Raw genomic sequence first — 24,341 nt, 5'->3', positions numbered from 1 at the left:
TGTACTGTGATTTTTATGATGTCGCAGGTCTCTGCAGAGACTTTTCCAGACACACGCAGTGATGCTCAGACCTTTACCATCGGAGTGATGCCTCAGACTCCAGGTCTTCCTCATCTCACTCCTGGAGCAGATCTTCAGATCAATGTAATGGAAACATCACAGTGCACACATTCTCGCATATAGTTACACTGACTGTAAAAGTTTGCATCCTTAATAAGTGGATACTGATAGCATTAAGTTAAATCATAGATATTTTTGAGTATATAAATTTTGTGCACCCTCCAGAACTGACTGTATAACTTCAGTGAAATATCAAAAGCTTTGACTTTTATGCCAGTTAAGAATGATGTCTGAAAATTTGATAAAAATGCATTTATTAAAAACAAATGCAAGCAAAACAAATCTCAAATTTTCAAACGTCATTCTTCACTGGTCTCAGTCAAATGTGTTGGGTATTATTTTACTTAAATTTGTACTGTAAGGATGAGAGACACTGACAGATTCACACGTTAGTCTATTCACACTGTGTTAGAAGGACACGAGACTTGCCATTTAAAACACATGGCTGGAATGATTCTGGAAATAAACATTAAATGTTGGATATTCATTCAATAAAATAGTTAGATCAAACATTTCTCAAATGTTTTTTGGTAGTGGAATCAGATGTCTGGACCAGACTGGACTAAGCAAAATGAAATCTAAGATTCATTTTGGTGCAGAAGTTCTATTTGTGCAGCACTTTGTGTGTCCTCCTGCCTGCTGTTCAGCTGTGTAATAAAGCTGACTTAATCTCAGCAATCTCCAGACAGTGTGTTTCATCTGGGTGATTTTCTGTTGTTGATGGACATTGTGTGTGTGTGTGTGTGTGTGTGTGTGTGTGTGTGTGTGTGTGTGTGTGTGTGTGTGTGTGTGTGTGTGTGTGTGTGTGTAGGCAATAGAAGATCGAGTTACCCTGATAACACCCTCCGCTCTCTCCTTCACTGACTCAGAGACGCCAAGCAACAAGTTGATTTACAACATCACCAAACCACTACCTTCAGGCCACGGTAACCTTAACCTCTCTTATAGCTTAATATGATTCAACCCAATAGCTCTGACAAACATTGTGCCAGAGAGCTGTGTAAAAGCTTCAGAAATTACAATCACTAGACAAATCCAGTGGTACTCGGAAGATAATTCTTCACATTGCTTTACTATGATATTGGTCTTTTAGTGTTAGTATTTTATTTGCGGTTCATTAACTTTAACTATGTTCTCGAAACCAGACATACAACTTTTAAATTCTTCATGAGTTGTTGATTTTACATTGTGTTTTAAGAAGTACTTTAAGTACTTTAGAACTGGTAGAAACACAGGTCAGTTATAAACTTTCAATCACCCAGGACCTGTTTGTAGGTCTAAATTACATTCCCCACTGTCGAAAGCACAAACCTTTCTAATTATCACTGTAGTCACTGGCTACAGATAAAGATAAAGAAGATATAGACAGAGAATAGTGAAATAAGAAAGGACCTTTATACCAATATACCTTCAGCGAGACATTGAGATTGAAGAATATTTGATTACTATGACAACTGCATATCTGTTTTTTTTTTTGTTTTTTTTGTGGAGATGCAAAGTGTTGAAAAGCTTTTGTGTTTCTTTCAGGCACTCTGGAGCACAGGGACAGGCCGTACACTCATGTCCGTTTTTTTACACAGGCCGATGTAGATGCTGGAAAAATTATCTACAGGCCACCACAGGCTCCATCCCATCTGCAGGAACTTTACCAGTACTCATTCACTGGTAGGTCACTGGAAAAATAAAGCAAATATATCACAACCTTATTCCTCGGACTTCAGTTTCGTTTTAGTTTTATTTGAGGGTTAGACATGGCATACTCACCAAAACAGCACAGTTTAACCCTTATGTCTATGTCCAAATGACCCATTCTTTCATGTTGATTTTCTGATAAAATTCTAGATGAACATACCTAATTTCTATTGTCTTCATGTATATTTACATTTATGGTATTTGACAGACGCCATTAAAACAGAGCCACTTACAAAAGTGAAAAGGTTCACTAGGTCACAGACTAAGAATACCATCAGTCTAAGTCAACTCTTGGGAGGTAATTTAGCAACAAATTCATAGACGATTTTTCTTTTTTGATGCTCTTAATACTTTTTAGTTAAGTATTTCAGGAAGAGGTAGGTCTGTTAGATGCGGTTTGGTGACCCCCAGTTACTCTACAGCCATCTAGGAAAAGTTCCACCACATTGGTGCCAGAATAGAGAAGAGTTGTGATGCATGCCTTCCTGTCCAAAATTATACATTAATAATAGTCTCTAAAAGCTCTACTCTTTTTATTGTATATGATTGTTGTTGTTGTTGTACCTTTAGTACTAGTTGCAGTCATAGCAGTAGAAGAACTACTATATTATTAGTAGTAGTGGTAGTAGTAGTAGTAGGAGGAGTAGTATTAGTGTTAATATTAGTATTATTTACAGTACTAAAAGTAAGAGAAGGAGTAGACATCAAGGAAATCACTGAATAATTCATAACCCTTTTAACATTTTCCACAATATAAATGCTAATGTATATTTTCTCGAAGTATGCTCAGTGCTATACTGCATTGCACTTTAGGCACACATAGCTCTTTAAAAATAGATGAAATGCATGAACTGAAGAATTACTCAGTTCATGAAAGTCTCAGAAAGTCTAAACCCCAAAATGGTAAGCTACAGTCTTGAAAGTCAATGCATGTTTAAAATAGCCCAAACCGAACCAATAATGACTTACTATTTTTGAACTAAGCTGTTTCTCCACCGCTTTATTGGCAATTTAAACAGTTATTGACTTTTGAGTGCACCTCACCAGCCCTGAGAGTTCTGTGTTCGTCCACATCTACTCTACTCACAGTGTTTCATTTCTGCAGGCCTGCCAGAGTCAGTGAACTTCCATTTCACAGGTATATTGCCTCAGCAGCTTTCTCAACTCCCCTTTTCATCTCTTTATCTCGCTCTCTCACTCTCTTTCTGTAGCTCATTGTATTCATCTCTGCCAGCCTTCAAGCCTTCCTTCACACACAGTAACCTAATCTTTCTTCAGCTTTCGCTTCCATGGTCATTATATGTGGTGCTCAGTCTGCGGGAAATGACTTATTTTTCCCCTTCCTCCATCATCTTTCTCCCCTTCCATCTTCTATCATACTGTATGCCTCGCTCTGTAACAGGCAGGAGGAAATACCATGCCTCTATCATTGTCATATAACGGCTATGAATTAGAGGCATATTTCTAAACACACACTCAGACCCCTTGTGTCTACCAGTTTGAAGTTGAGCTTGATTAAAGGGGAGACGTGATATTAATAGGGGACATGTTATATTGTGTTTGTGTACTGGACAAGCTTGAGTTATAAAATATGGGAGTATTAATGGTATAAAGACAGAAAATTAGATGCCAAGTCTGCAAGGGAACAAAAGCAGCTTGTTCGCTTCGCATTGCTGCAACAGAATAATAAATAAATAAAATTATAAGCGGAAAAATATCTTATATTTTCATATATATCATTTCTTTTAACATTGGAAATAAGTCAAATAAGTATAAGTGTGAAGCTACTTTAGAAAGAGTCTCAAATCTCTTAACCCTTTTAAGCCAAGACCTGAACAGGTCCAATTACGTAATTAAATGTTTTCCTTGTTTACTGTAGTTAATGGATCATTTGTTAAACTACTAAATAATAAGCTTTCACTTAAAAAAATGTTGGTTAATGACAGACCGGTTACTTACGGAATGATTAATTATTGTTCATGTGTTAATTAGAACATGGGCTCGTTTAGAGATATTGTTTAATTGGATGTTGTAATCAGTTTCCTTCTCACCATTTTTTTGTTTCCAGGCCTGAATTACATTTAAATTGAGTCAAAAATTTTATCAAATGCCCTACTTATAGGTTTTATTGCATGTTTTTGTGCCTATGTTATATCAGGAGTAAGAAGGGGAAAGCAGTTCGCCTAGTCAAACGCTATACTTCACTGCAATAACAGCTCTATACTTTACTGCACAATCAAGATCTACCCATTTAGCTTTTTTTTTAATGATGAATGGATTTTATTGCCTTTGATCACTGTTTGTGCATGTACTTAATCGGTAGACCACAACAATTCTCAGTGTTTTATTGCAAGTTCACATGACAATTTTGTTATCAATAAAAAAGATGGGGGGGGGGGGGCTCAATTACACAGTCCATTTGTCATATCGCCATAGCTGATGGCTTCTTCCCTTTTCATTGCCTCTCCTGATTTCTGCTGCCGTTCACTTTCACATATGATATATAGTGATAGAAATTGCTTTTAAATTAAATGGGGCCAAAGTTAAAGTCAACTCTAACTGTTTGCTCTCTTTCCTATCTCATTTATCCAACCTTGTTGTTCCTGTTATCTTTGTCTCTCTTATATTAACTATAACAAATGCTTATCCTTGATTCCAGAAAAATACTGGTTAGTTGCTCTAGGCAGCTTTATAGCAATATCCTATATTAAGAATGTGATTGCATTATGACTGCTTCTGCTACAATTTTGCTTCAAAGCTGTGTTAATTATTTATGACCATACTGTTAGTGTTGTGGTACCATTGCACAGATTAACACGTCTGTGTTCGTTAGTGAAACAAACACACTCTTATCCACACGACTTGATATTCCAGTATCTGATGGCCACCATACAACCCCTGAGATGGACTTTTCAATCCTGCTCTTGGCCAATCATCAGCAACCTCCAGTTTTTCAAATCTTGGACCCGGTCCTGGAGGTTAGCCTGGGAGGCAGAGCACCAATCGGTAAAATACATGTTTTACAACAAGATGCATGCTAGGTGATATCAACCTGAGTCAAACAGGAGCTATTTGTGTAGAATCCAGTGGTCAAAGCTGTGTTAAAAAGTAATCTATTTTTTCAAAAAGTAGCCTATGGGGGAAAAAGAATAATCAATATGGTTGTGGTATTCTTTGCTGTAGGTGGTCAGCAGTTGGCAGTAACAGATGCTGACACTGCACCTGATGAGCTAGAGTTTGAGCTCGTGGAGGGTCCGGTGCATGGAACCCTGCTCAGGGTGGATTTTGGCTCTCAGACCCCAATGATTAACGGTAGGTCCTCCCAAACACCATCCATGCCTCTTCTATTTTAAAAGGTTCCTTTTAAGGAACTATCACCTTCTTCCTTCACCATGGAGGAAATCAACCACCACAAGATCCCGTACTGTTAAATCACTAATAAAGCAATGGTATGTTATGAAAAGTGTAAATTCTCAAACTTTTTACAAAAAGTCCATTCATTGTAGTTCCTGTGAAATGATTGTGTATTTCAGAACCTCCTTACACGTTCATGCAAAAAAGAAACAACAACAAATTTTGTATAAAACAACTGCATAAGTATTAAATCTTGTCTCTATGCTAAATCTTTGGACCAGGTGACACTTTCACCTTCAGTGACATCACCAGGAATGTCCTTCAGTATGTGCATTCTGGTCACACCACTGAGGAGGACACCATGATCTTCTCCGTAACGGATGGAATGTCCATGACATCCACCACAGTGCAGGTGACCGTGTTAGAGGTCAAAGGCGATGGTCCAAGACGTGACCCTAAGGCCTTGCTGTCGGTGGAAGTTGCAGAGAAGAGCAGCACTGTTATCAGACGCTCCCATCTGTCTTATGTGGTGAGATGATGTGGATTATGTGGAATATTTTTTTTTAGTAGTAGATTATAGATTATTATCTGATTATTAGAAATAGTGTATTATATATAAACATTGTTTTTATACAGTAAAAAATTTTTTTTATTAAATTTAAATGTCATATTTCATAAATTTCATAAATGTTACTTGGAATAAAGTTAATTTGGTTTATCTTCAGGACAATGACTCATCAGATGATAAGATTCGTATTCAGCTTGTTTCGGTGCCCATGTACGGGATCCTTACAAAGACAAATTCCGCCTCAAACCATGAAGAACTCAATGAGTATTCTTCTTTCACCATGGAAGAAATCAACCACCACAAGATCCGGTACTGTTATATCACTAATAAAGCAACCTAAAATAAAATAATAACTTATGTTACTTATAACATTTATATAAGTTTTGCATTGTTCTAAAAAGGCTTTTCACACACCCATGTGGAACCAGTTCATGCAGTTTTAGAACATTACGCTCACTGGTACCTTTTCTTATAACCATTAGTATTTGCTTAATTAGATTACATTAATGAATATTTGTTTTAACATAAACACAAATGTAGCCTACTACTGATGAAATAATGTCTGCTGCCTCAGACTGAAGCATTTAGCGACTGTTGTTTGTGCATAGAAATAGGAAAATAGTATTATTAAGTATTATTGCCTATTAGTATTATTAAGCCATATCATGATATTTAGCACTATTATGTTAATGTGGAGAGACACACAGTAAATTAGCACAACGGACTCAAAATCGTGTTAAGTATTTCTCCAGTGATGTGTTAAAAGCTATGAGAACGTTTGTTTTTTAATAAGGAAATCCAAACATATATGCATGTTTATTGATAAAGCTAAAATGATTACTGTCTTTAATATAACTAAAATAAACTGTAAGAAAGTTTCTTAAGCATATAAAACAAAACATTAGCAAGGGCTTCGGTATTTTACTAGTATAATTACGCTAGTATACAGTACATACATGCATATTTATGTTCTGTACATAATAATAATATAATATGATTAACTATTTGATGGTGTCCATTAATTAATTGACTTTCATGTGACTAATTAATTAATTATTATCTGGATGAATACATACTGTATACAGAATAAATCATTTGGTGTGTACACTCTGCAAACAGGTACGTGACATCATTTGATACCAGTAACCAGCCTGTCACTGATATCTTCCACTTCGTTGTCTATGATGCTGAGAACAACCGCCTGGACAACCAGATGTGCACCATTACTATCACCTCTGTGCAGACAAAGCCACCTATAGTGACAGTACACAGCGGTATAAAGGTTAGCATTCTCACCACTTGAACCACTGTTATATTGCCTTTATTATATTTGAAATCAAAGGGTCAAATTATTTATCTGTCTTTTCAGGTCCATGAGGGAGGCCGAGTCCAACTGTCAGCCAATCATATCATCGCATCTGACCCTGACACCGCACAAAAGGATCTGCTTGTGTGGCTGATCAGTCCTCCAAAATATGGCTTTATTGAGAATACAAAACGAGGTGGGTTTTAAAATGGGAGTACTTTTTCACAGAAAGTTTGTTTTAATACATGATGCACTACCTGCAATTAAAGCCTATAAAATGGAAACAGCCATAAGGAACAATTTTACAAAAAAGCTAAATATTAACTTAAATGCTGATCTAGACATTATGCAGAAGCCTAAATTTCTAATCAGTCTTATATCAGATGGTTTTACTGTGCATGTCATTGGACTACTACGCCCACTACCTAGCCCAAGTCCCTGATTATCCCTCCATGACAATAAGGTTAAAATTCACCATATATCAATTAAAGTTTGTCTATGTTTTCTTGGCCAGGAACTTCACTACCCACAGTTTGAGTTCCCCTTTTGTGTCTTATTTTCTCACAGCATAACTGTTTTTTTTTTTGTTTGTTTGTTTTTAACACCCTTCAGTTCCCATAAAGCTCCTTTTGTTAAAGGGTTGACCGTGAAATATTCCTTCACAAATCAAATTGAAAACCGCCGTTAAACATTCACTGACGTTTGTTTGAAATCTCTGCTTTTTTTTCACTAATTTGTTCATGAATAGTGGGCTCATTCACAATGTTAAAAAAATGGTGCTAAAATGGGGGAGAATGTGGTCATTTTTATTCAGAGCTGAAAATGAAAGAGAACCAAAGAAAATATGAATCATGAAGCATGAAAGGGTACTGAATCATGAAGGCTTTTTTTTTTTCCTAGAGCTTGAAAGGAAGCTCATTTTTCATCTTGCACCCAGAAAGAGTGCTGTCTGGTTATTCTGTGTTTTACAGTGTTTTGTTTAAGGCATTTGTTTTGACTTGTTTGGATTTTTTTGTTTGCCATATCTAACTGTCTGCTTTCTTTAGTTAAAAGTGTATTTTTGTTCTGAACATCTTATTTTGATTTCTGTAGCCGTATTTTGATTTAAATCCTTGTAAACTGTGGTCACGACCTAACTTTTTGGTCTTTGTTTTGACTGTGTGCACTCCTTGCTTGTCCACAGCTGGGTCAATTGGTGAAGCTCGTGTAATCAATCCTGACGTCCCGTTCACAATTGAGGACCTCATCTCAGACCACATCTTCTATGTTCAAAATGTCCACCCAGCAAATGTCCACCAAGATGTCTTTAGCTTTTACATTAGCGATGGCTCCAGCCAGACAGAAGCTTTTGATGTCACCATTGATATCCAGGTATCACAGATTTATTTTTCAATTAATCCAGGTTGCTTGGACACATTATTTCAATCACAAACTTTTATTCTGTATCTGGAAAGTGGAAGTTCGTTTAGTGAGATTTGTAATTCAATTTTCATTTGCAAATATTTCAGCAAACGAAGGAAGACAGAGTCCCAGTTATCTCTGTAAACAGCATCCATGTGGAGGAGAACACAGGCGTCGTCATCACCAATTCCTCCCTTAGTGTGTTGGATCTGGATACACCAGAGAATGAGATTGTGCTTACTATCATCAAAAAGCCTTCCTACGGTCTGTTTCTTTCTTCTTACTCTTTTTTTTTTTTTTTGCTTTATTCTCCCATATTTTGTGCTGTGGGGTTTGTTAGTTCATTTTGTGCTCTCTTGTCTATTAAGTGGATATTGTAAAACATATTTGCAGGAATATACTGTGTTAGAGTCTTGCTCTTAATATCTTTGTTTCTGTTGATGTATGCCTTAAAAGAGACCTTGAATTTTTTATATTAGAGGCAATATAAGGTTACCGTTTTGCTTTTATGGATACTATAACACAGGGTACAGGGTTTGTTTCATTTTGTTTTGCTTTGTTTTTATAATTCAGTATTATGAATCATTTCTGAGAAATTGCAGGACATAATGTCAGGACATAATGCCCAAGATTATATAGGACGGGAACAGGCACCTCTCAATGAATAAATAAACCAATCAACCAATCGATCAGGCCTACAGGGAGAGATCAAAACCCTGGTTTTAGGAAATTGTTTTTGCCTGTAAAATATATGCAAGTAAAATATTGTATATAATACAAAGATTATATATTGTATAAAATATATAATACAGAGTTTTCTGTAAATGTGTATGGTGTATACAGAAGTGCCCGAATCTATGGTTTAGTCATAGCATTTATGAACTTTGACCTCTTTTTTTTGTAATATGGTCTTTTTTCAAACACCAATGGAGTGTAATTGAGTTGTAAAGAGCAATGACAGAAAAAATCATCTGTAACTGCATGAAAACTTTCTACTTTTTTATCTAAAGTAGAGCTCAGACCAAACAAGAATACAACTCAGTCAGCTTCACAGCCAATTCACTAAAGAGGAAAGGATGTGAAAGACACAAATTTGCTTCTGGTAGCGGTTGCTTTCATTTCCTGTCCCATTCCATCTGAGCAAATTTGCAAACCATGGATTTGCGAATGCTTAGAAGTCAAGAAGGTGGTTAAAAATGCAGGGCAGGATGTTCTGTTTATTATTTATTCTTTTTGCATAACAATGTCTCATTCAACCGACATACACTAGGGGTTTTATGGTTCAATTCAGTTATTTTGCTTTGCCTGCTAAAATATTCTCGCTTCCTATGTCAGCACTTCTGTGTATACATTATTGTTATTTGCAGGCAATTTCATGCTCTTTCAACACTCTTTTACCGGTGTTACAGGTAAGCTAAGAAGGAGACAGTTCTACTCGCAGCCACTAGGGACTGGAAAGGTGCTCGATCAGGGTTCCACATTTACCTACCAGGACATTCTAGATGAGCTGCTGGTGTACACTCCAGACACACATGGATCAGTGACTGACGAGATTCACTTTTCTGTAACGGATGGTGTGCACACGGAGACTGGCCGCCTGGAGTTCAGCATGGATGTCAAAAAGAGTGATGGACCCAGAGTCACAATTAACAGAGGTCTTCAGATAGCAGCAGGTCAGTACAAGGCCATGCTGCACTACCTGATGAGATATATAGAGTGGCTGGCCATTGGAATCAGATTTTCCAGGATGTGAAAAGGATCATTATATGGTGACTTTGCAGCATTTTCTTTGTAAACTGTGTATTATTTGTAGTGAGAATCAACTATTTTAATAATGTTGCCAGTATACTATTTCAGTTGGCTACAGAATGGGAATGCATGATGATGAGGGAATTCTAGACCATTGTCAGTAGCCAGTATTTGTCCTATAAATATTTGCAGCTGTTAAAATACATGCAAATAAAGTACATCTAAACAAAAAGTTACTCATACGATTTTTTTTATAATTTTATGTATCTTTCACTATCAAACACAAATAATAGAAGATTTGACTGGTTTAAACAATATATATGTAATATATTTTTATTTTCCTATAACATACAATAACAGTCACAATTACAGAATTACAATAAATACATCATCAAATATCAGCTTGTATTATCAATCAAATCCCTGCATTCGTTTAATGTAAATTTTTTTTGACATTTCTTTCAACCATTATGATTCTGATATTATTATGTATCTTAAACATAAGCTGTATGTATGTTAAATCTGTATGTATTGCTTTTTTTAACCAGGTTTTTCATCTAAGATCACAGAGCAGCACCTGAAAGGTACAGATATCGACTCAGACAACCTAAAACTCAAGTTCACTCTGACTAAAGACCTGAGTGTTGGCACACTGCAGCTTCAAAAAGGCAGAAACAAAGTCCAGATCTCCACCAAAGGGCCGGTCAGGAGCTTCACCCAGGATGACATCAACAAAGGTTTCTTCCATTTCATTATTAAGCAGTATATCACCACAGGAACAATTCCATTCTGAGCTTTCTACTTACAGAAAACATCATATGGACATTTAAACATTATTTATAGGATACTTTACATATAGGATATTAACAGAATTATTATATAGGTCTTATATACATGGTTCAAATGTAAAAGGCCAAAATCAAAATGTCACCTATAGTAGGAACCAAAGAAATTTCATTTCATTGCCAGATATTTTTTTTTCTAATTATCTATAAACTATAAGCAGGAAAAAAGTTGAACTAGAAAAGTATTTTAAATGACTACCTGGAAACCAAGTCAAGAATCCTCCAAGGCCATATAACAGTATTTTGTCTTTATTACCATCAGGCTTTGTGGAATATATCCATGAAAAAGGAGAGAGTGGAGGCAGCTTTTCTTTTAAATTTAACCTTGAAGATCCAGAGGGCAACAAGCTAATTGATGAGACTTTCTTCATCACTGTCCTCGGTAGGTACTGTAGTCATTTTGAGATCATTTTTTAGACCACCAAAACATTGGATCTTATAATGAAAAATCTAAGAATTTTGGCGTTCTTTTATTCCACTCAGAGGACAGACTTCCCCCTGCAGTAGTAGTGAATAAGGGTTTGGTGCTGGATGAAAACTCTGTCAAGAAGATTACAACTCTGCAGTTGTCCTCCACAGACCAGGATAGCGAACCTGGAGAACTTGTTTACCGTATCACTAAACAGACCATACTGGGCCACCTGGAACTTTCCACCAATCCAGGTATACACAACACCACATACATCAATTATACACTGGTTGGTTGGTTGGTTGGTTGGTTGGTTGGTTGGTTGGTTGGTTGGTTGGTTGGTTGGTTGGTTGGTTGGTTGATGGAGAGAAATACTTATTTACTGGCTTTGATATGCCATAAAGTAGAAGGCTTGAGTTTAATATGAGATTCCATCTTTATAAATATGCACTATGGAAAATTGTGTCATCTCATAATACCTGATTATACTTAAAGACATGTTCAGGCTTCAAAAATATACATATATATCTGAGGTTTGGTGGTACATATATAACCTACATTTGTTTTAAAGTGTTTTCATAAAATCTCTTAGAGATCACTTGGCTTGGTAATGAGTTCCAAGTGTTACTATGCTTGTCATGTGGAAGAAAAAATACATCTGTTCCCTTGTTTGCAAAAAAGTACATTTGTGTCCTCCCTCATTAGGCCTTTATGTTTACTCAAAGCTGATGAACTTACAACCTTCAGTGAAGTTTAGCTATTGTGTCAACATGCTTGCTTAATTAGCAGTTGGAAGTAGCTTGTTAAAAGTAGGCTTAATTTAAAATGTCCACAATTTTATCATGCGTAAAATAAAAGCAACGATTAAAAAAACAAGTTATTGTTTTTCCCCCAACATTGTCTCAAATTATAATTTCAATTGTGAAAGTTACGGTTAAGGTTGGAGTTAACGTTCATTCATTTATCATTCGTTTATTTGTACACAATTAATTTGTATATATTTTTCATGGTATTAAGGTTCATTGAGGTACTTTAATGCATGAAGAGCCAGTGAGACTAAAAGGCAATTCTTGAACAAAGCCATCTGGTTGTTGTATCCATACTACTTTATTTAATTTAATTCCAAGTTTGGATGTTTTAAAAAATGTTTTTTTTGTTGCTGTTGTTTTTTTTTTTTTTACATACAAAACTGTTAGATGTATAAATTGGTAAGCAAAGGATTTTTTTTTTGATTGGTTGTTTGGTTGAGTTATCTAGTGAGGTATGTGAGGTATTTCAGTCAAGATATTTGATTCACAATGATTATATGTGTTTTTTTATGGATACATATATCATTAATTAAGATAAGCTGCAATACATGATGATGTCTTAGTACTCAAGAATAGTTACTTTACACCTTATATAACTAACTTAAAGAAAGAAATAATAACTTTCAATGCTGAAACAAGCAAAATAATTACAAATTTTCAGGTAGACAGACATAATTCAAAATGAACCTCACAAAAAAAACAAATGTATTAAACTTTCATTTTTATAAATGTAGTTCTGTAGTTCTTCATTCGTTAAACATTGAGATAAACGTTGACTCTAATGTTGCAGGCAAGCGCATAAGCACGTTCACTCAGGCTGACCTGGCTTCACGCAACATTCAGTATGTCCACACCAGTGAAGAAGAGAAACACTCAGACGACTTCACTTTCACCGTATCAGATGGGGCTAATGAGGTACAAACACACACATATACACACAGCACACACACAAACGCACATGCTAATGAGTGGCCGACATGCTCAAACACATACAAACTACTGAAAGAGATTAAGACAAAGACAGAGAAGTAATCAGCTGAGACTGCTCAAGTGGAAAGCTCTCCTCTGCAAAAGGAAGTGCCACTTCAGAGAGATGGAGAGAGAGAGAGAGAGAGAGATGGAGAGAGAGAGAGAGAACATTAGAGCATGGAGCACAGGATCAGCAGACGCTATTAGAGCTTTTGATCACAAATGAGCCGAAACTCAATGAGTTAGAAATGGGTTCAATTAGGACCTTTTCTGCCATCGCTGTACCAGAGTTCATTTGTACACGTGTTTGCTTTCTTTGTATTTATTCCCAAATAACTGCTTTAGAAGTACTAAAGTTTAAGAATCTTCCCAATGGTCTCAGTCCAGTGGTACAGGCTGATGAGTCAAGTTGAATTTCTGTTTTTGAGGATGAGAGAATACTTTGAAATTCTAAAACACGATGTCGTATAGCTCCTTCCAATTTTTTTGACAAATCTATAAATCCAAACTATGGCAAGGATTGTCCTGTAAACAGCTTCTCTAATCTGAGCTATGGAAATTTGCAGCTATGAAAACCTTTGGAGTCTTTTATATAAATATGTTTTACATACATTAAATAAATCCCAAATACAAACCCTTATCACTGCAGTGAACAAGTACATTTTTTATCCTGTTGTTTTCCATTTCAAACAAGCCAAAAAAATCCCATCAATCTGTGAGATCTATGGTCAATAATTTGGAACATTTTGTAACATCTTTTTTTTTACATGCATTCAAAAAATATATATATTTAAGCATCACTTTTTTTTTTGCCAGTCCAATAAGGTATAAAGCATGAAATATGAAGCCCAGTATTGTTGAAATGATAAACCTCGATGATATATACAGTACCTCCAAAATATAAAGCATGTTCTTATGTATTGTACTATTCATTAATATCCATTATGTTTTTTAACCATGGTTTTAAAGTTTAGTAAATGTGTTATATAAAATCACCACACTTTATGTGACCAACTCATTACACGGTGACTCAAAATGGATCCAGTGAGAGCTTAGCAAAGCATTACAAACCTGTAAGAACATCTCTGAGAGCTTATTGCTGATTAAGAATTCATTTGGTACTTGTTAATGAGGATAATACAGCGGTACATGCAGCAGTGCTTAAATGTGCCTTTGATTTTAAAAAAGATATCAGTGTATGTTTCAAATGATCACACAGAATGGTTTAAACCATAAAAACCTCTCCCTCCGGAGGTGGACAGGAAGCCTAGTGAGAACTGGGAAACTCTTGAGATGAAAAGCACTTACATAATGCCTGTTTAAGTCTTTATAGAGATTTTGGTGGTGTTTTTAGGACAAATAATTTTGGACTATCAACTGATAACAGATTCATACATTTTTTTTAATTGTCACAAATTTTTCAGCTGTCTTAAAATCAAATCAACAAAAATTAAAACGATAAATTAAATAAAGAGTAGAAATGGTAGTTCAGATGTCGTGATGTGTGCAATTGTATTAACTGTGCAAGAAAAGGAAGTGAGTGTTGAGAAAGTGATTCCAAGTCTTGATTGAGGGCCTGAATGGCCTGCTGGAAGAAGCTCCTCCTCATTCTATCTCGGTTTGCCTTCAAGTAGCGGAAACTTTGAATATATATACGGACATGTTATCAGAAAAAATAATTATTATTATAATAATAATTATTATTATTATTATTATTATTATTATTATTATTATTATTATTATTATTATTATTATTATTATTCATATGCACTTCAGGAAAGTGGTGACTTAGAGGTTGGGCTACTGCTGGGAAGGTCATGAATTCAAATCCCACAAATGCTACTCATGGGCTCTTGAGCAAGGTCCATAACCCTCAGTTGTATAAATAAGCTAAATTTAATGGATAAGGATATCTGCCAAATACTATAAAGGTTTACCAGCTTTTACTAATGGCAGACTATTTGATGCCTTTAATATTAAGCAACATTATACAGACTTACATGTCCATTAACAATAATAAAAAAAATTTGTGTTTGTCTATGTTGATGTGTCTCATATGCTACAGATCTCACAGACATTCTACATCACCATCCGGCCAGTGGACGACTCGCTGCCTGTGTTGGCCATGCCAGGTATGAGGGTGCAGGAAGGAGTGAGGAAAACCATCACTGAGTTTGAGCTCAAGGCCACTGATACAGACACAGAGGTAAAGCAGACATAAAGGGACAGAATCTTCAATGTACACAGTCTTTTCACATTCTGTATTTTACTTAACAATTTTTTTCATGTTTTTTTCTACCAACAAATTTAAGGGACAGTTTTTTCCAGTTGGACAGAATGATCTAGTAGAATTAGTGTCTTGAACTCAAAAATTATAGCTGAGGGCAAAGAAATCAAACTGAAAGGAGGTGATTTGAAAAACTTGGTTGTGAAAGTGGGTCTGCTAATAATCATATCTTTGTCTTTTTTCTGTCTTGCTTTCACTTATAGGAGGACCTGATCACGTTTACCATCGTTCAGGCTCCTCGTCATGGCACCATCGAGCGCACCAGCAACAGTCAGCACTACCGGCAAACCAACACCTTCACCATGGACGACGTTTATCAGAACCGCATCAGCTACCATCACGACGGCAGCAACTCCCTCAAAGACCGATTCACTTTTACTGTCAGTGACGGCACTAACATATTCTTCATCATAGAAGAAGGTGGAAAAGAGGTTAGTCTGCTGGATGGTTCTCTTAATGCACACAGTATTTTCTTGAACGTTTTTTTCTTTCCTGTGTCTGCTTGATTTTGATTTAAAAAAAAACACACACATTATTTTTGAATTGGCTGGATCCAGCTTTCTACCTTTCTTCTCACAGTCTCTTATAATTGGTGCATGTCTACCTTTCAGCAGTAAATTTTCTTACTGTGGCTTATGTTGGCATGTTGTCACCAAAGCTGGTGGTGAAATAAAACACCTTTTCTTATAGACTGACAATATGACAGCCCTGAAATAAAAGCCCTGCTTTTAATCTCAGAAAAATTGTGTGTGTGTGTGTGTGTGTGTGTGTGTGTGTGTGTGTGTGTGTGTGTGTGTGTGTGTGTGTGTGTGTGTGTGTGTGTGTGTGTGTGTGTGTGTGTGTGTGTGTGTTTCATGATGTGAAGGACACTAGTGTATAACATGTATGAACATGATCATTTTGGTGAACTTTGATTTGGTGTTTTGTTGTGTCAGGTTGTTACTGCTGCACCTCAGAAGTTCAAGATTGACATCCTTCCTGTTGATGATGGAACGCCTCGCATCATCACTAACCTGGGCTTGCAGTGGCTGGAGTATATGGACAACAGGGTAAGATGTGACTAAATGAAGCAGAACTAGACACAGAGAGTCCATTAAACGATATATAAAAATGCATGCTGTCTCGTGACAAATCACTTGACAAAATTTTCTTGCTGTCAAATGCAAAAGTTTGAATTCCATCAACACAAATTTAACATATCATTTAGATATTTAAATTTTTATAAAAAATTATATTAAATTCTGGCTACGGATTTATTCCTCTAATTGTAATTGTATTTATAGAAATGTATGATTCGTGTTTATTTAAGACTCAGATAATGAGTGCTAATTTGTGTGATTTGTGAAATTTAATACTTTTCTATGAAAGAATCTTACTAAATAATATCATTTTTCTTTCAAAGCAGGCCTCTGCAAACGTCATACCTGACCTTTAGTGATATTGTTTTATGAGCACAGTCACCGATCTTGAAAAGGCTTTGGGGCTGTAGTAAATCACAATTAAACCTGCTCACTGACTCTGCCTTGTAATCTACCCTAAGGTCTGTCTGCCCCACACTGCAGGCTTACTAAGGCGGTTGTGGAGAATTGACAAGTCATGCTGTAATCCTCTATAGCCATGTTAGTCAGTGATTTTGCACATTTTTTGTGGGTTTTTTTTTTTTTTTTTTAAAGATTTGACAACCTTAATCCTTTAATAAATTAGAGTTTTGCTGTGTTAGTCATCACAGACATTTCTTGATAAACAGTAGTAAAAAAAATAGTGTATGGTAAAATCTTAAATTCTTAAAATCTTAAACTCGTTTGCCGTCTCTTTGCCTTTATAACTGCCTGGAATCTCTTTCATACGCTCTTTGCAGCCTTTGGATCTTCTCAGTTTCAATATCCGCCCCCATTCCTGCCGACATATATGTTAGGCATTCTCTTTTAACTGTTATATTTTATACTACTGTCTTATGCAACCACATTGCATCTTAACTTCTTTCTAATCAAGTTTCTGACCATAAATTAGCACCCAATGCCATGGAGGTGCAGACTTTTGCACTCAAATATATTTGTAGAAATTGTAAAATTGTTAATTAGACTTGGTAAATAATGGCACTCTGCTGCCCCCAGTTGGTTACATGGAGCATGAACATTACTGTAAACAGTTTCTTGTCTTGCTCATGGTACTGATCTCTGTGATCATTTACACATTTTGTCATTATTCGAAATGGGTTTTAGGCCACAAACCTGATCTCTAAGAAGGAACTCCTCACCATTGATCCAGACACAGATGATGGTCAGCTGACTTATGAGATCACAGCCGGACCCAAACACGGTTATGTGGAGAGCAAGCTGAAACCCGGAGTCCCCATTAACTCTTTTACACAAGGTGATGCTCACACTTAACACCCTGAGATTAAATACGATTGTGTCAGTGATCAGCTTAACAAAAAGTCTAACCAGTACTTTAATCAGTATCTCTGGAGTTGACATAATGTTTTTTTTTTTGTTGTTTTTTACAGCGGATGTCAACCTCGGTCTCATTCGCTATGTTCTTAATGATGGTGTCCAAGAGACCATGGACAACTTCAAGTTCCTGGTGAAAGACAGCAAGCCCAATATTGTCAGCGACAACGTGTTCCACATTCAGTGGTCCCTCATCAGCTTCGAGCATCGCAGGTGGACATTAAATTCAGACCTTGAAGTTTGGATTCTTCCATAATCTCAACATATTATTTCTTTCTATAAAGCCCATATTTATAAATCATTATAACTCTGCCTAAAATTCTTTGGACGTTTGTAATGGTTACTATCTATTTTTATAATCCCCTTATAATAAAAAAATTATAAAGCTCTAATTATGTGGATAAATAACTATCGATAACTATAATCATGTTGCGTCACTATTCATTATAATGCTATTTGCTGTACTGGATAATCTGTAGACATAATAATGACCTGTGTATAATTATAAAGCAATTGTAATACTTATTAACAATATAAAGCGTTAAGATTACGAACACTTACTTTCAGATTAATTATAGAAACTCATAGAGACACAGAACATCCAAATATGCGCTATAAAATCCCACCAAAGTACAAGGGCCCACATATTTAACTTGGCTTTGTATTTCTCAGTGTGTCTTTTAGCATTTCTGTAACTTATAAGTAACTAGTAAGTTTATTTTTATTTGCATATCAAATTCCAAAAATGCAGTTATTAAACACTTTTATAAATAAATAGTGCCATAGAACTTACTTACAACAGGGTAGACTTTGGTCTCATTGACATTTATATAATGCTTTATTATTAATAAAAGGTTATGAGGCTTTCTAGAAAGTGTTAAGCAGAATGTTTTAAGCATTCAGTGCTATTACTTTTAGAGATTTCTCCTCCTGGGAAGTTTACATTTAGGTGCAGTTCAGTGAAAAGCTGTGGGTGTTGGACAGGATTTACTTTGGTTGTGTTATTGATTGGACTGGTTATGAATAATATGTGCAGCTATAACGTGAGTGAGAAGGCGGGCACTGTGGCAGTGACGGTAAAGAGGACGGGAAATCTGAACCAGTACGCCATTGTGCTGTGCCGCACCGAGCAAGGAACCGCCACCTCCACCGCTGGCTCTCAGAAAGGCAAACATGACTACGTGGAGCATGCAGGACAGGTACAAACTTAAACTAGCACACAGAATATCTGATTCTCATTAATCATTACTTATATATAGATCCAGATCTAATAGTCACAATGACACGTATCTGAACTTCTCGGGTCACATGTTTTCCATTATTTTTACCCTAGTTGATCACATCATCTAATTTTATCTTCCTGGGAGGTTCTTGGCTCAGCGGAGCACCAGATTTGTTGTTTGAGCTATAAATCCATTCAATCTCAGGAAAGATATTTCATCTGCCTCGATCCTTCAGGTTCAGTTTGACGAGCGCGAGGACACCAAAGTGTGTACCATCATCATCAACGATGACGAGGTGTTTGAAAACATCGAGAGCTTGACAGTGGAGCTGAGCATGCCCGTGTACGCTCTGCTGGGTCAGGTGACGCGTGCCCAAGTGAACATCAATGACACCGAGGATGAGCCCACCCTGCAGTTTGACAAAAAAAACTACCATATCAACGAGAGCAACGGCTTCATCTTTGTTCCCATTGAGAGAAAAGGTGCACAGTCATGTTTTGCTCTATGGTTGTATCATATAAAATGCCTCAACAGGCAAACAAGGGTCTGACGTGAGTATATAGTTTACCCCAATGTGTATAATCACAGCTTTATTTTTTAGCTCTTTTAAACATTCATTTTAAACTGTTTATGTCACAGTGATAATTCATATAAACACAGATTCCCTCAGTATATTAGTCTACATGCCATAATCTGAGTCATGTACTTTTCTTTATCCCTTAGGTGACACCAGCAGCACCGTTTCTGCTCTTTGCTACACCGTTCCCAGGTCAGCACGAGGCAGCAGCCTCCATGCTCTGGAGTCAGGATCTGACTATAAGAGTCGCAGCATGAGCTCAGAGAACCGTGTGGTGCTGGGCCCTGGGGTCAGCATGTCTACCTGTGATGTCACGCTAATTGATGACAGCGAGTACGAGCTGACTGAGGAGTTCGAGCTGGTGCTGTCGGATGCCTCCGATAACGCCCGAATGGGGGACATCACAGTGGCAAAAGTTATCATCGACGGCCCCAATGACGCCTCCACCGTGTTCCTGGGCAACGCGTCTTTCAGCTTCAGTGAGGACGCAGGTCTGTAGTTAGGTTTTTTCTTCATTGATGCTCTGACTTTACTGATTTTCTCTTTCCTCATATATTAAGTCAATTAGCAGTTTAGCTTCATTTTTAAGCCTTACTTTTTATCCATCATTCTTCTCAATGATACACTTTTTATCCTCATATCAAGTAGACATAGTGGATAATCTTTCTAATGCTGTATTACAAATTGTTGTACTTCCTATAGGCACAATTGAGATCCCGGTGTTGCGTCAGGGCAGTGACCTTTCCTCAGTAGCGTCAGTGTGGTGCGCCACCCGACCAGCTGACCAGGACTCTGCCACCCCAGGAGTGGACTACATCCCCAGCTCAAAGAAAATCGACTTCAAGCCTGGCAAGACTCAAGAGGTATTAGAGCCAGTCTGCAAAGAATTTGTACACTGCTAATGTTTGCACTGGTTGAAAATGTACACACCTAAAACACGTGTTTCTTTTCTCCAGACTTGTAGTTTGACCATCGTGGATGACATCCAGAACCCCACTATCGAAGGAAAGGAGTCTTTCATCGTCTTCCTCAGCTCTCCTCATGGTGCTGTTCTCACAGAACCTCACGAGGCATCAGTTTATATTGTCGACAGCACGCAAGATCGTAAGTAATATTATTGATCAGTCACATTCAAGGATGTCGATTTGGGTAGGGACGGTAGGGACATGTCCCTGCCAATATCCAGGGAACACTCAATTGGCCCTAGTAATAATTCGACCAAGCCTATATATATTTATACATAACCACTGATATCCGTCTATGTCTTGTACTTTTTTACTTATCTCATTTAATATTTATCCAGGAATCATTAAATAAGATGAAAATATTTTACAACGGCTTTCTATAAAAAATAGCGCAACTAGTGGAACACAAACGGTTAACAGATTTACCCCCTGCAATGAATCCCGCCTCTGTAACTTACCTCTCTAAAAGGATTGGCCTTTGCCTTTTTTGAGTCCTGCCTTTCTAACCCACGTCGCTGTTTGAATGGCTTTGTCTTTCTCGCTAATGTGTTGAGGTCGGCTGCAGCTAAATTCCGTTGTATGAAGCAATATGCAACGTGATTATGCAGGTTACCGGTATGTGAGGAAGAAAGTATTCTTATAACAACAGTTTTATACACAAAATACGGGTAATGTTGTCCCCACCAATGTCAAATAAATTATGTCCCCACCAATGTCAAAATCAAACTTACGCCATTGGTCACATTCCATAGCATTGTCTTTAACCCTTTTTACCAGTACACTTGGGTGGAATGGAAATAGACTCATCAGACATTTTCAATCAATATTAACATGTGAATTATTAGAAAATTAGTCAGGACATTTTTGGCTTTCAGTATGAAATATTTTTTTCTCTGCTTTGATAACCTTATACTGAATTTTAGTAGTTGAAGTTAACATCTTCAGATTTTGGCACTTGGGGAATGTCAGAGAACAGAATTGGGTTTGATATAATCGTTTATTTTGAAGATTTTGGAGAAACATTTGTGGGAAGAAAAAACATTTTCTATGAATTCATTGTCCCTAGTAGGCTAGGGAAAAACTGAAAATACTTGAAAAACTACAAATTTGTAAAGAACAGAGCGTCTACTTTCATACAAGCTTCATATCAACCACCACTGTGGACTGTGACATGACAAAGACACTCAAGGCTGAACATGGACACAACAAAACAGGCACAAATTCCATTTTTTGGCCTCTCGGAATAAGAGTATCTAGTAGAATGACTCCTATACATTTTTTATTTAGTTCCCAGTATGCAGTTTGAGAAGGTGGCGTATACAGTCAAGGAGAAAGACAGAGTCCTGCACATCCCCATAGTCAGGACGGGCGACCTCTCTTATAAATCTTCAGTTCGGTGTTTCACACGAACCATGTCTGCCCTGGTGATGGATGACTTTGAGGAGAGGAGGAACGCAGATGTCTCTCGTGTGGTTTTCCTCAAAGGAGAGAAGGTGATGCTTTCACCTAATCAAGAATACTTGTGATCTCAATGATCCACACAGTCAGAGTTTTAGTAACGTATTCAGTTCACATCTGTATTCAAAAACCAGACTTAATTACAGACTTAAAACTAAGGCATGTTCTTATTATCTCATTTAATAGGAAAAAATACATACTGAACTCAAGCTGTTGAATCTGAATACAGCTTGTTGGGAATATGTTCTTTCAATCTGCAGGTGAAGAACTGCACAGTGCACATCAACGACGACTCCGTGTTTGAACCTGAGGAAGAGTTTCAGGTCCACTTAGGCACACCACAGGGGGATCACTGGAGTGGAGCCATGATTGGAGTCAGTGACATTGTCACTGTGACCATCACTAATGATGAAGATGGTAAGGTTTTTTTTTTTTATACCAGTTAGTGTGTGGTTTGTTCAGAACACACCAATTGGTCAGAAGATATTGAATCATTTTCTATGTTACATTACAGCACCAACGATTGAGTTTGAACAAGCTTCTTACCAAGTGCGAGAGCCACCCGGTCCAGACGGCATCGAGGTCCTGAATATTAAAGTCATCAGGAAAGGAGACTTGGACCGCACCTCTAAGATCCGCTGCAGCACCAGGGACGGATCAGCGCAGTCCGGAGTAGACTATAACCCTAAGAGTCGCGTTCTCAAGTTTAGCCACGGTTAGTCAAAATTTCAATCCATTTTTCAGTGGCAACAATAAAGTTTCTTTGTAGTCAAGAAGCACCGTGTGACCTTTAAACGTTTTCCTTCAAATGTTTCCTAGGTGTGGACCACATTCTCTTCAAGGTTGAGATCTTGTCCAATGAGGAAAGGGAGTGGCACGAATCTTTCTCGCTGGTTCTCGGCCCCGACGACCCGGTTGAAGCTGTACTTGGAGAGGTTACCATGGCAACAGTCACTATTCTTGATCAGGAAGCTGCAGGAAGTCTAATCCTTCCTGCTCCTCCAGTTGTAAGTTTGGCATCATTGGACATCAATGTATGGAAATTGGACAAGGGTCTTGTTCCGGTTCTTATTCAGTGTCGTTATATTACCTTTATATTATCCTTCACATTTTCAGTGAATTGTACCTAATGGTTTCGTTCCCTGTTGCATTGTTCCCAGTTTCCCAGTCATCAGTTCTAAATGATTTTAAATATGATTTGTAGGAAGATTTGAGCACATCTATAATGTTGAAAGCATTTCATCCTTATTCTCACGCAGGTAGTTTCACTCTCAGACTACGACTACGTTCAAGAGGTGACAAAGGAAAACAGCAGGAAGTCTCCATCTCCAGGTTACCCTCTGGTCTGCGTGACCCCTTGTGACCCTCATTATCCTAAGTACTCAGTAATGAGAGAGCGCTGTGAGGAGGCCGGCATCAACCAGACCTCCATCCACTTCAGCTGGGAGGTGGCAGCACCCACTGACAGCAGTGGATCCAGGTCACCGTTCGAGACAGTCACAGACAACACACCCTACACAACCGTCAACCACATGGTTTGTCCTCAGATAGATTTTTTTTTGAAAATGATTTCGATGTACAGATGGAAATCATTCCATATTATCTAGAAGATCCTTTTAAATTGCTAACTTGATCACTTACAACACAGGTCCTGGACAGTATCTACTTCAGCCGGCGCTTCCACGTGCGCTGCGTGGCTCAGGCACGGGATAAGGCTGGGCACCTGGGTACACCACTAAGGAGCAACATCATTACCATCGGAACTGAAGGCTCTATATGTCACACCCCAGTGACCACTGGAACTGCCCGTGGCTTCCAAGCCCAGTCCTTTATCGCCACACTAAAATACCTGGACGTCAAACACAAAGAGCATCCTAACAGGTGAGTAGATAAAGGACAAACTCGTTAAAAGTCTTAGACTTAACCAAATAAAGACTTTGGCAAGAATTTATATATCACAAATCTGATTTGCCCTGCAGAATCCACATCTCAGTTCAGATCCCTCATCAGGATGGTATGTTACCTCTGGTGTCTACTATGCCACTACACAATCTGCACTTCCTGCTCTCTGAGTCTATTTACCGCCAGCAACACATTTGCTCCAACCTTGTTACCCTTAAAGACCTGCAAGGCATCTCTGGTAAGCAGTGTTTCTTGCA

The 24,341-nt window shown here is 37.4% G+C and overlaps 1 protein-coding gene across 2 annotated transcripts in view; it reads left to right on the top strand.

The window, feature by feature from the left end:
• fras1 (Fraser extracellular matrix complex subunit 1) overlaps window positions 1-24,341 on the top strand; it is a 119,396-nt gene that overhangs the window by 85,324 nt on the left and 9,731 nt on the right. Inside the window, exons 32-65 of one of the 2 annotated variants that reach the window (XM_047818657.1) lie at window positions 28-144; window positions 932-1,046; window positions 1,648-1,785; window positions 2,918-2,950; window positions 4,687-4,818; window positions 4,996-5,124; window positions 5,448-5,695; window positions 5,892-6,043; window positions 6,854-7,016; window positions 7,104-7,236; window positions 8,224-8,411; window positions 8,549-8,705; window positions 9,851-10,114; window positions 10,739-10,927; window positions 11,298-11,417; window positions 11,519-11,698; window positions 13,044-13,168; window positions 15,288-15,428; window positions 15,713-15,940; window positions 16,445-16,558; window positions 17,732-17,882; window positions 18,016-18,172; window positions 18,996-19,158; window positions 19,418-19,664; window positions 19,906-20,250; window positions 20,462-20,622; window positions 20,716-20,863; window positions 22,012-22,217; window positions 22,443-22,599; window positions 22,697-22,897; window positions 23,002-23,189; window positions 23,442-23,717; window positions 23,831-24,063; window positions 24,162-24,322. In XM_047818657.1, the coding sequence (XP_047674613.1) occupies window positions 28-144; window positions 932-1,046; window positions 1,648-1,785; window positions 2,918-2,950; window positions 4,687-4,818; window positions 4,996-5,124; window positions 5,448-5,695; window positions 5,892-6,043; window positions 6,854-7,016; window positions 7,104-7,236; window positions 8,224-8,411; window positions 8,549-8,705; window positions 9,851-10,114; window positions 10,739-10,927; window positions 11,298-11,417; window positions 11,519-11,698; window positions 13,044-13,168; window positions 15,288-15,428; window positions 15,713-15,940; window positions 16,445-16,558; window positions 17,732-17,882; window positions 18,016-18,172; window positions 18,996-19,158; window positions 19,418-19,664; window positions 19,906-20,250; window positions 20,462-20,622; window positions 20,716-20,863; window positions 22,012-22,217; window positions 22,443-22,599; window positions 22,697-22,897; window positions 23,002-23,189; window positions 23,442-23,717; window positions 23,831-24,063; window positions 24,162-24,322 (5,860 nt within the window). The remainder of the gene's footprint in view (window positions 1-27; window positions 145-931; window positions 1,047-1,647; window positions 1,786-2,917; window positions 2,951-4,686; window positions 4,819-4,995; window positions 5,125-5,447; window positions 5,696-5,891; window positions 6,044-6,853; window positions 7,017-7,103; window positions 7,237-8,223; window positions 8,412-8,548; window positions 8,706-9,850; window positions 10,115-10,738; window positions 10,928-11,297; window positions 11,418-11,518; window positions 11,699-13,043; window positions 13,169-15,287; window positions 15,429-15,712; window positions 15,941-16,444; window positions 16,559-17,731; window positions 17,883-18,015; window positions 18,173-18,995; window positions 19,159-19,417; window positions 19,665-19,905; window positions 20,251-20,461; window positions 20,623-20,715; window positions 20,864-22,011; window positions 22,218-22,442; window positions 22,600-22,696; window positions 22,898-23,001; window positions 23,190-23,441; window positions 23,718-23,830; window positions 24,064-24,161; window positions 24,323-24,341) is intronic. The other variant, XM_047818659.1, reaches the window with a different exon arrangement.

The sequence above is a fragment of the Tachysurus fulvidraco genome, chromosome 9, assembly GCF_022655615.1.
Source record: "Tachysurus fulvidraco isolate hzauxx_2018 chromosome 9, HZAU_PFXX_2.0, whole genome shotgun sequence".
NCBI lineage: Eukaryota > Metazoa > Chordata > Actinopteri > Siluriformes > Bagridae > Tachysurus > Tachysurus fulvidraco.
The sequence above is the reverse complement of the archived record's forward strand: the minus strand, read 5'-3'. Positions and strand labels throughout refer to the sequence as shown.